At 37.1% G+C, this 11,722-nt stretch overlaps 2 protein-coding genes across 2 annotated transcripts in view; one reads left to right on the forward strand and one right to left on the reverse strand.

Moving 5' to 3' along the window:
• The first annotated feature begins 2,054 nt into the window (after positions 1-2,054).
• Positions 2,055-7,571, forward strand: hmox2b (heme oxygenase 2b). Its single transcript, XM_014010085.1, has 6 exons — positions 2,055-2,155; positions 2,946-3,069; positions 3,205-3,322; positions 3,836-4,327; positions 5,347-5,470; positions 5,551-7,571. Exons 2-6 carry the CDS (start codon positions 3,002-3,004, stop codon positions 5,676-5,678), a joined length of 930 nt encoding a protein of 309 aa, XP_013865539.1. The 5' UTR covers positions 2,055-2,155; positions 2,946-3,001; the 3' UTR covers positions 5,679-7,571.
• Positions 7,572-8,396: 825 nt separating this feature from the next.
• Positions 8,397-11,722, reverse strand: part of dnaja3a (DnaJ heat shock protein family (Hsp40) member A3a) — a 10,596-nt gene continuing 7,270 nt past the window's right edge. The window contains exons 7-11 of the mRNA XM_014010084.1: positions 10,894-10,958; positions 10,590-10,718; positions 10,377-10,492; positions 10,143-10,240; positions 8,397-9,115 (exon numbers count right to left, since the gene is read on the reverse strand). Coding sequence (XP_013865538.1) covers positions 9,093-9,115; positions 10,143-10,240; positions 10,377-10,492; positions 10,590-10,718; positions 10,894-10,958 — 431 coding nt within the window. The 3' untranslated portion in view covers positions 8,397-9,092. The remainder of the gene's footprint in view (positions 9,116-10,142; positions 10,241-10,376; positions 10,493-10,589; positions 10,719-10,893; positions 10,959-11,722) is intronic.

Consider the following 11,722-nt stretch of genomic DNA (forward strand, 5'->3'; position numbering starts at 1 on the left):
AAAATATATAGACTAATTTATAATAACCTGGAAAAATAAATATTCAAGTCATTTCAAACAAAAAACACGAGATAAAGTTCTCCTTTGTAATTTTAATTGGTACATTTTAAATGTATTTATTTAGTTGTTTATTTATATAATTCTGCTTTTATTTCTAATTATGTCAGTGTTGGTCCTCCGTACTGCAGAAGCCTGATAATCATCTGTTCATTCATATCAGGTGTGTTGGAGCAGAGAAACAAGTAAAATCATGCAGGGCTGCGGCCCTCGAGGACCAGGATTGCCCACCCCTGTTTAACCTATAACCTTACAAGCACAACCAGTCAGTATAATTATAACATAGCCAATGTTATTATTAAAAGGCTAATGAAGGTCTGAAGAGCATGATTCTTCCAATAATGACCTTTCTTTTATGAAAATATCAAATTAGGTCAAAATAGTGCTGTTGTTTTGACCACATTGAACACCTGCAAGATAACAAGACGAGGAGCAATAAAACTGGAATGAATCAGAACCCGCCCCAGTTACCTCATGAACAGTCATCACAAAAGTGGCATAATTTTATCAAATATATTTCATTACAAAAATGTTCAAATCACTCATCTAACCTTCTAAATTGCTTATGAAACAGTGACGTTTGACAGAATGAGGAGGATTGGGCACAGTCACCACACAATAACCAAAACTAGCAACAAAAGCAACCAAAATCCAACTAGAAACAGAATACACTTGCAGTATCACCTTACATGTCTTCAATGACACAGTGAAAAAGTCTGAGCCTCAGCCATGGCACAGTTTCAATCACACATTTAGTTCAAGGCATCAGGAAACAGAGGTTGATAAATAGAGATTTATTGGACTAAAATACTACTACATCTATAAATCCAAAAAGGTTTCTTCCTTGTCCTAAAATTAATTACTTGCACACAAAATGTAGTTCTCAAAGAACTTTCTGTGTGAAGGTAACAGGTTGCTGGTCCCATTCGAGGGAAGTGAATCATGTCATCTTCTCCGCCGTGTCAGCCAACTTCCCCATGGTTCAGTTACAGAGGAAGGAGCCAACACCCACCATCCTTGTTGCCCTGCAAATAAAGCATCTGACACTACAGCCGGTCACCAGACTGATAGCAGGCAGGCACTGACAGTCACACAAGCACATATGCATATAAGCACTCACACAATCTCTCTCTCGCACACACTTATGACATACAGGCAGCTTTCAAATGTATTCAAGTACACTGACAGATAAATCTGTTCAGCAACGATGGTGTACATAATTCATGAACAGCAGGCATTAATTATTTGTGCACAAAAACAATTAGAAAATTATTAGATGACATAGATCTGTTAATTCTAAAGTAGCATGCACAAATTAGTTTATGAAGAAAGACATTTTTTTAGTTTATCAACAAAGCAAAAGGTTAGACAAACGGTAACTATTTTTTGACACTTTATTATATTATTTATGAATTTTCACAGTCCAATGACTCTATTTTAATTGTATCTTGCATTTTCTTTAGCTTATTCAATGTCCAGGCGTATTAGAGCCACGTGTAAAAACTTTTTTTAAAATTGTTGTTTACTTTTGAAATTGCTCTATTAATAGATTTTAATTAAACAATAAAATCGTATTCAATCTGTAGGGATTGGTGCACACAGCTCCTTCACCCTGATGCTCAGCAGCACTGGCTCCACTCTTTTGCCCCTCTCCTCTCTGCCACATGTTGAATACTTTTGAAAATTGTGCTTTTACTCCTTTCAGACATATAGGATAATTTTAATATAATATGATCATTAGGATAATAATTGGAATAATAGGACCAATAGAGATAAAAAAAATTAACTATAAATAAAAAAAAAGAGTAAAACAATGATGAAAATTATTAAACGAAACGTTTTTTTAATTAACCGCTGCTACATACATATTGCATCATAAAATTACTTTGTGCCTTTATTCAACAATTTAACCACTTTTGGCGCAGTATAAACCTGCTAATAGCTACGATGCATAAAACTACAAACACTTCCGGTTAAGTGGTGCGTGATCGTCAGGACCGGTAGAAACAAACGGAAGCGTACTGTTGTTCCGGGGGACCTTCGCGTCCTGGTTTAGTTTATTTAAAAAAAAAATCGCTTATTAGTACCGGGGAAAAAAGGTTTGTTGTTTTTAACAATTTCTAATTGCGTTGCCGCCTGTTTGGAAAATGAATATTTTTTTATGACTAAATAATCGTGACAATCTACCATTATATCATGTGGTTACTTATCAGATAAACGAGTTTGTTAGCTTGATAATGCTGCGTAGGCTAGCTTTTTAGCTGACTTAATTCTCGTCATAAAAAGTTAGCTGTGGTTGTAAAGGATGCTCATACCGAGTTTGCTGGACATTACTGGCATCTGTCGCTTTTGACAAAGATTGACTTCACATAATATTATATATTTTCAGTCAGGATGACTAAAATAAATAGCCAGCTTTAGAGCATAAAGTCTTTGTATCTGCTAGTTATTTTCTGAGACTTCTGGTAAAAACTAGAAGGCCTTTGTTTTATGAGCTGCATTTTATTTAGCTGTTTGGATATTAAAAAAAGCTTGTGTAAACCAGGTAAACTATAGCTTTTATCCAAACAGAGTCGTGTGGTCTTGTCAGCTTAAAGCAGGTGAAATCAGCTGGTGGATGTTTACTTTGATAATCTCAGTGAAAACAATGGAGAGCAGTAGTCTTTGCTGCCTCCTAATGTACAGCCTTAGCTGTCTAACTTGAGCTGATAAAGTTTTAACTAAACATTACCATTTGAAATTACTCTGATGTTAATATTATTTGAATTCAATAGCAGACATTTGAAACGTGTGGCCTGATTGCTGTAATCATGGGTTACTTATTTACTAGGTTATGTCCTGTTCTGTACTGTTCTCTCTTTGTGTGATCAGAGCTTTGTTTGAATTCCAGGTTTATTTTTTCTATTAAATAAAATAAAATAAACCCAAAATATCATCAACGAAGATGGAAACAACAGCAAGTGTATCCAATGGTGCAGGGCCTGGATATGAAGAAAAAGAAAACCCTCTCAGGTAAATCTCTCTGTTGTACTTTACATTTTATACTAAAGTAAGGTTGCTAGGTAATCATAGTTCTGCGGTTATACAGGTTACACAGTAAGCTTCTCACTTTTTCCTCCCCCTTACAATATTTGTTTTCTTTCCCAGTCCAGAAGACTTGTCCGAGATGCTGGCAGCAGGGACCAAGAAGGTTCATGAAAAGGCTGAGAACACACAGTTTGTGAAAGATTTTCTGAGGGGACGTATTCGCAAGGAGCTCTTCAAGGTCAGAATACAGAAAAGTAAAGGCTTGTTAAATTTCAGTATTAAAGATGCTGGTCGCTTTTATTGTACCTGCATCATATAGCAAGAAAGAACACTATCGCTTGGAGGAATTGTGAGTGGTTCCTGACAGATGAGCCAAGTTAACTCAGACCTGGACCAACAGAAGAACAAAGCTTTGGTTTGTTTGTTTGGTCACTGGTTAACCTGACTCATCTGATTACTCTGCAAACTGAGTGCACTTTCACCCTTTATCTGCTGTTGATAAGAGCTTTAACTAGTTACTTACCCACCTAAGCTACATATCTGCCCTTTAAAGAATACTTTATAAGATTTGTAAATAAGTTTCATGATCGCATAACTGAAGCAGAGGTAAATAAAGTGAAAGCGAAAACTAAACTGAGACATCAGAATATTTATAGGAGAATTAAACAAGAGATAAGAATAGATTTTTCCAGAAGTACTTAAAAAAAGGTACTGTTAAAGATAAATATTCCAAAAGTTTTTGTTTCTCCAGCTTGGTGCCGTGGCGCTTTACTACACATACACTGCCATGGAAGAAGAGATCGAACGGAACAAGGACCACCCCCACTTTGCCCCGCTCTATTTCCCTGCAGAGCTGCACCGCCACGAAGCTCTGGCTCGTGACCTGGAGTACTTCTACGGCCCGGAATGGAAGAGCCAGATCAGCTGCTCCCAAGCCACCCGGCGCTACGTGGACCGCATCCGCGAGGTGGGCCGAGAGGACCCGGTGCTGCTGGTGGCCCACGCCTACACCCGCTACATGGGTGACCTGTCGGGGGGCCAGGTGCTGAAAAAGGTGGCCCAGAGAGCTCTGAAGCTGCCACCCACAGGCGAAGGTTTGGAGTTCTACCAGTTTGACGGGATTCACAGTGCCAAAGCTTTCAAGCAGCTGTACCGGAGTCGTATGAATGAGCTGGACCTGGACACGGAGACGAAGGAGAGGCTGGTGGAGGAAGCTGTTAAAGCCTTTCAATTCAACATGGAGGTGAGATCCCGACTGATGATTTAATATGGAGTTCTACTACAGTAAACGCTTCTTCTGTATGTTTGGATCAATTACCACCAAGGTTATAATAGTTTTGGATTTTTTATTATAATTTAGTTTGATTTAGTTGACATTTTTTCCTTTTAATTCAGTTAGTTTTAATTAGTTTTTACAGTGGATTTGCTAGTTTTTTTGCATTTTTAATGCTTAGTTTTAGTTTAGTTTTTTTTTTATAGTTTGAATAAACATATCTGCCAAAGCATCCTGAAGCTTGTGATGTTCCTGTGAGTTAACTAGCCAACAGCTATTTGGTCACTAGTTAAAGCAGTTCATTTAGCGACACCTTCCTAAACTGTGTGTAACTCAATTTTGTCAAAAACCTTGGGTGATTATTTTAGGACAATGACAATAGTTGTCTCCAACCCAGTGCTACCTGTTTGTTTTTCACAGGACTGAGAGAAGCTAGCGTGTCAAGACGGTCACAGTTAGCCATCTTGTGTGAGCTTGATTCATGCAGTTTTTCCCTTGAGAAGTAGTCCACCTGTTTTATCACCTTTTTCCACTACAAGACACTTGCTTTGTTTTTTCTCGCAGTCATATTCAAAGAAATCCCAAAGTGGACGTCGCCGCTTTCTCCCAACTTTTGTTGTCGTCATTTAGCAGGCGATGCTGAGCAGCAGCAGACTGTAAACAAGTGTTGTTACGGACCACAGCTAATGTGAAACTACTTGATTTGACAAACAAAAAAGATCCACATGGCTCAAAATAAATTGACAAACACTAAAATTAAGGATATTCTATAATTTCAGTTAGTTTTGTAAAATAAATTATACAGTTTTAGTTAGTTATCTTTTTTTCCTGAAGACAAGCTTTTTCTCCTGTTTGTTTTTACAATCCAAAACCTTCACATCTTGCTGAGTTTGTCCCGCCTTTTTTTATGAAATTGTTTCACAGGATTTTCCCCTGACTGCGTTAAACACAAGCGTAAGAGAACATCTACTTGTTGTTTCTTCTTGCAGGTGTTTGAGGAGTTAGAGGAGATGGGCAAAACAATCCAGGAGGACGTTTTAGACGCCGGCATCCCCGCTCACGGAGAGATGGGCGGAGACATCAGCAAATGTCCCTATTATGCTGCTAAAATGGGTAAGCACCGTTCTGTTTTTAAAGCCCGAATTCCAGCCTTGCTCCTTGTTCTCTAAACTCACGTCTCTTCTGGTTCGTAGCGGCATCAGGTGGAACGGCGTACTTCTGCCGGCTGGCCATGGCTGCTCTCAGCCACCCGACAGGACAGGTCCTGTTTGCCACCTGGTTTGCTGCCCTCGCTGGACTGGCTGCCTGGTATCTGATGTGATCCGGCTCTGACTGTCACAGTCTGAGAAGGGACACTTAAAAAACAAAAAAGACTGGGGAAAAATGTCCACAAACTGACCATTTTACACAAACATTCAAATCAAGCCTGTGTGTTTTGATGTAACGTCGTGGTTTTAGATCCAGGCTTCAAATAACACAATGTGTTGGACCTTTATAATTTTTTGTTTTTATTCTTATTGAAATTTCTCTACCTCCAACACAATATCCTTCCATTCTGTTTTTTTTTTAGTTGCATTTTAACATTAATAGCACCATTTGACTCTTTCAATAAGTAATGAAGTTTTCATTTTAGGAAATAGGATAACCAAGATATACTTTTATAATACAGTATCCAAAAATAATCCATTTTAAACAGTTTTAAAATGTACTGTCAACCAAAATTGCACTTGGAGAAACATCAGATGTTTGTCGCAGGGCTTTTAGTGTGTCGTAAGGCTTTAAAAACATATTGTTCCAAACCCAACTGGAAATAAGCTCCTAAACAGCTGCAAGTCACATATTGTTTTCATTTCACCCGGTACACTGTTGCTGTGTGTATATGTGTGTGTGTGTGTGTGGGTGGGGGTAAAAATGATTGAGGTCATGTGTATTTGTCATGAAATTACTCAACATAATGGTTGTCACAGATTTTCACTGAAGTGACATTTCCTCCCCCCAACGCTGTAATTGACCATATGATGGTACATTAGCTTCTGAATTCATGGTAAACATATGAAAGTGTTCTGCACAGAAGGGTTTTGTCAGTCAGACGGCTCTATCTAGGTTTAATACATTGACAAAACGAAAATATGTGTAGAAAAACGTACTGTACGATTCAGTTTAAATCTGAAAATTGTCCCGTTTCATCATTCATATCAAGCCACAAATGTTTCCAAGGTCAAATGTGTGTACTGTGAGGCTGGTGATGGAAATCAAAGAGCTTTTTTTTTATTTAAGTACAGGATGAACAATACAACTGATAGTGATGAGTATAATTATAACTTCTTCTAGTGCATGTTCTCTTCTACTGTTCCTCAGTTTAGGAATTATGTGATAGCTTAAAACCTACCCGTTGGTTTAACTGTACGGTTTATTTCTCAAGTTTTACTTACATCGGTTCCTTTAAAGACATAGTGTTAAGAGCTAATTGAAATGGGTGAACATATCTAGTATTTAGGTTTATTATAAACCTCTAGTGTACAGCTTCAGTTTAGCTTTTAAAATTTAGTTTTTCTCTTAATAAATAAACCATATATTATCCATACTGTGCAAGAAAGGCACTTTAGTTTTTTCCACTTTAAATAAAAACATTTTGTGAGGCCTGCTGGTTGCAGTGTGACTGCACTTAAAGTTTAGCAGTAAGTTTTATATTTATTTTGATGAAAAGGATGGCGTCTTAATTTTTCCTTAGTATTTTATAAGCAGTTTTTTTTTTGGCAAAATGTTATTTATTTTTCCGCCTGGTGCTTTTTGCTGTGCGTTAACACAACGCATGTGCTCACAAATGAATGTGCATTATTGTCATTTTCTGCTTGATCGCAGGTGTGGAAATGGAAGCAATGGTGTATTTTTTATTTGAGTCTCAGGTTTAAATAGAGTGCACATGATGAAATGAAACGGGGGCTGCAGAGATCCTACTGTAGTTCTGTTTTAGTTAGTAACAGCATGATGAGTGAACGTTTCAGTGCTTTCCAGGAGTGCAGTTAGTTCAGGCCACGAAAAAAAAGTTTCAATAGTTTTGTGTTAATTAAAAAATTTGACCGTTTCATTTGCGCCATTCAATTATTCTATTAACTTGAAGCATTATTTATGAACTAGTGCATTTTTACTGTATTGTAGTGAAAATGTAGTTTTATTTTTGTGTTGCCAGCAATAAAACATTTTTTTTTCTTCATTCAAAAAATGCTGACTTGTGTTTATTTTTGGACTAGAATAAAGATTTTTGTAAACATGCAAGCTTTTTCTTAGAAAATAAGCAACTGTTAGCCTATAAATTTTATTTCCAAATTTTCAGAGCTTCTACAGAACAGGGGTGACAAACTCAGTAACACGAGGGGGCAACAAATCTAAACTTGGTCCAAGGAGGGCCACTCTGTCAATATTTATTGAAAAAACAACTTATTTTATATAGAAATACAAATTTCCTTTTCCAAATTGTTTTATGTGGCTCAACTTTTCAGTTACTATTTCTTATAGATACATTTCATCACTATGTAGAAAATCAGGTATCACCCCCCCCCCCCAAATCTAATTGTTTTACGTTAAAATATGAGAACACAGCAAAAGATCATTAAAGTTGATTCTCTGCTGTCCTTTCCACACCAAAATCAAAGATCACTGAAAAAATTCTAACTTCTTTTTTATTTTTTGGCTTTAAAATTGGCCGTCTGTTCTGACAGGAAGGCACCAAATACAGCGACAAAAATAGAAACCATAAAACTATTTCATTATCACCTTTGGGGCCGGGTAAAATGGTAACGGGTTAAGATTTGGCCCACGGGCCTTGAGTTTGACACGTGCTGTACAATGACACAGTGGGAATTTAATTTTTGATTTCACAGCAGCCATGCTAAAGTGGTCAAACTGTGTTGGCAGAACAACAATAAAATTAAACCTAAAAACATGGAATTCAGAATATTATCTCTGTTGTGATATAAAACTGTTTAAATAGTAACATATTTGAGTGTTAATTCTTCAAATTACATAAAAAAAACAGATGTTTTCCAGGCCATAACTTTATTGCAGCTGTATGGCTTCCTTTAATATGATACATGAATGAATTCTCACAAAAGCTGATGTACAAATGTGATTAAGAAAAAAAAAACTGAAGGACAAAAAGACATCTTGAACAGGTATTTAACTATTGGTGGTCACAGTTCAGGAAAGCCAGACCTACATCTTTATCCTCCAACATTAATACTCACGTAGTCTGAATATTTAATCTGTTTCACCTAAAGGGATGGAGAACAAACGAGAAATTCTGGCCTGAAGACAACAGTTACATGTAGAATTGACTTAACAGTATTTAATCCCAATTAAACTTTACTCTGTAAGTGCAGTGTTTGTCAGTACAATAATTAATTTCTCATTTATAAATTCTGCTAGGACCATTGCTTATGTTTAGGCATCAAACAGAAACCATCTTACAGAGAGTGCTTTTCCAAGTCTTTGTTGTCACACTGTGTACATTTGATAAAAACTGGCACGTCCTCTTCTGTAGATCCACTTTGACAGAGAAGCAGAGCAGACAAACCTTCAGCCTCTTTAAGAGGATTTTGCAGAACGGTGTGTAACCTTTCATCCAAAAACTCCTCCAGGACTCAACCAACAATGAACATTTCTCATTCCTGTCTTTTTTATCTTTGCGATGGTGATGTCCTTGGTTTACTCTGCCCTCTGACCTGCTCAAGAGGCCTCAGTTTGAGAAAGATCTTTTACCTTGAAAGGAAACAAAGAGCAACTAAGAACTGCTGGTTCACTAATTCAGAAAACGGCTGGACATAAAACTGAACTGTTTCTCAATTAGAAAAATGGATGAGTTAAAAAGAACAGTACCACAGAGCTTCACAAGCACACACACACACAAAAAAGGAAGTCTAAGCCAAACATTGGGGAAAAACAAGCAGTCCTATCTGGTTACTAACTAATCTAGATACCGCATAGCTGTAACATAATGACCCCCGCACGCACAAATGCACCAGTACTCAGAAGTCTTTATTCCTAATAAATGTCATGCTACTAGGTGCATCCCAAAATTGTAGTGGTTTGGGTGGGTCTTTTTTTTGGGTGGGGTGGGGGGTCATTAGTTGACCTGATGGATAGGCCCTCATCAGAGCTAAACAACAAAAGAAATCTGAAGATTCTATGTTGAACAGTTTCTGAGTTATAAGCATTTTTGCATGTCCTGACACCCCCTCTTTGAAAGGAGCCCCCGCCTCAAATATGGGGTTTATTGTAAAACCGTTGGCTGGCGCAGTGTAGGTCGGACTCATCTACAGTCCTGCCAAATTTCATGTTGATTGGTGAAGCCGTTTTTGTGCTACGGTTGACCAAAAATCACTGAACAATAAATAAATAAATAAATAATAAATAAATAAAAATAAATAAAAAAACAGTACGAAAACAATACGACTCCCGCTTACGCTTCGCGTACGGGGGTCGTGATTAAATTTGGAGAGGAAGTTCCCTCCTGTTTAAACTGTCCTGCTTTTCTCTGCTTCAAACTGCCTGCTAATACTGCCCAATACTGCCCCCACCTGATCAAACATTAGTACTGCATCAAAAACAACATCCCTTTGTAAAATCCAATTTTAATTGAATTCAGTTAAAATACTCTTTACATCGATCGACTGAAATGTCAGAATCTCACGTTTCCCTCGTCCAGTAGATTAGAAATGTATAACAAGTCAATAAAAGGCTTCGGATAATTAAGTAAGAAAGACGTGTTGGGTTTTTATGCTGGTACCTGTTTTGGTATTAGTGACTCCGTTCACTGTTCCCTCCACGTCCGTCTCATCCTCAGCATAACTCATTAAAAGGTTTCTCTGTCTGTCTGTCAGAGTCCTGGAAAAAAAAATAGCATTTTATTTTTAGATGATTTGCGGAAAAACTTTGAAATCCTCATCTGGAAAATATCACAACCCATTCCTGTATTCATTTTTATAAAGCTTTCAGTCTGGTGAATGTCTTGGAGTCTTACTTTGGTATTTTTACTTTTACATGGACATAGTGATCGCCAAAGCCATAGCCACTAACACGAGCAATTCCTTTTCCTATCAAATGGATCCTCTGGTCAGCCTGGATACCTGCAGGAATCTGAAGGAAAAAAAAGAAGCAGTCTATTTTTAAACTGTACAAGATTGGAATCTTTGTCTTTAATTTGAGTAAAAGACGTGACTGCAGCTAAACTTACGGACAAATTAAGTGTTTCATAAAGTCCCTGTGTTTTGGCTGAGCCACCCAGAATGGCCTGAGCCACAGAGATGAACAGATCAGAGTGAATGTCCGCACCATCCCTCCTGAACACAGGACTCTTCTGGACCTGGATAATCACAAATGGCACTGAAGAGTTAAAATTTCATAAAACAATATACCATGCACTGTTTTTTTTATAGTACATCAATAACTTATGTCACAGCTTAACATTTTAAATGAATCAACACAAGATCATTTCTATCTGTTCTGACTTTGCAGACAGATCTGCAGTGGACACAAACCCGAAACGTGATGAAGATCTCCTTCTTTCCAACTGGCATTCTGACGGTCTGACCATCCTCCACTCCTGAAAGACAAAAATAACAGTTTAAAGCCTTTTTTTCTTAGTCTGGCAGTCATATATTTAAATATAAATCCCCCAAAAAAGGAATTAACATTACTTTTGTAATTTATCTGGTTCTATAGCTGAACTAGATTTTTGTTCAAAAAAATAAAAACACATGAATTTAACAAATACTGTACAGTTAAAAAAAATTGTTTTCTGCTTCATCTGTGCAGTCTATTTTCCCTGATGCCTGGAAGTTTGCTCAGATTACTCCCATTTTTAAATCTGGTGACCCAACAGAAGTTTAAAACTATCGGCCAATTTCTGTTCTTCCTATTTTTTCTAAGTTACTTGAAAAAACATTATTTAATCAACTACTTCAGCATCTAGAAGCTAATAATATGCTAAGCAATAGCCAACATGGTTTTCACACGTCAAGGTCAACCATGTCAGCATTAATTTTATTCACTGAACAAATACGTGCTGCTTTGAACAAAGGTCAAGTAACTGGTGCTGTATATATTAATTTTCGTAAAGCGTTTGACACAGTTGATCATTATACTCTCTTACAAAAGTTGATTTCTTTTCAACTTTCATCATCTGCAATACAAATGTTTTCCTCTTATTTGACTGATAGGTGTCAGGTTGTGAAACATGGAAGCTCTGTGTCTGGGTCTCTGCCCTGTTCCATGAGAGTTCCGCAGGGTAGCATACTGGGCCCATTGCTTTTCCTATTATACATAAATGACCTTCCAAAAATATTGAAGTATTCAAATATTTTAATG

This window comes from Austrofundulus limnaeus, unplaced genomic scaffold (assembly GCF_001266775.1).
Source record: "Austrofundulus limnaeus strain Quisiro unplaced genomic scaffold, Austrofundulus_limnaeus-1.0 Scaffold65, whole genome shotgun sequence".
In the NCBI taxonomy this organism is placed as follows: Eukaryota; Metazoa; Chordata; class Actinopteri; order Cyprinodontiformes; family Rivulidae; genus Austrofundulus; species Austrofundulus limnaeus.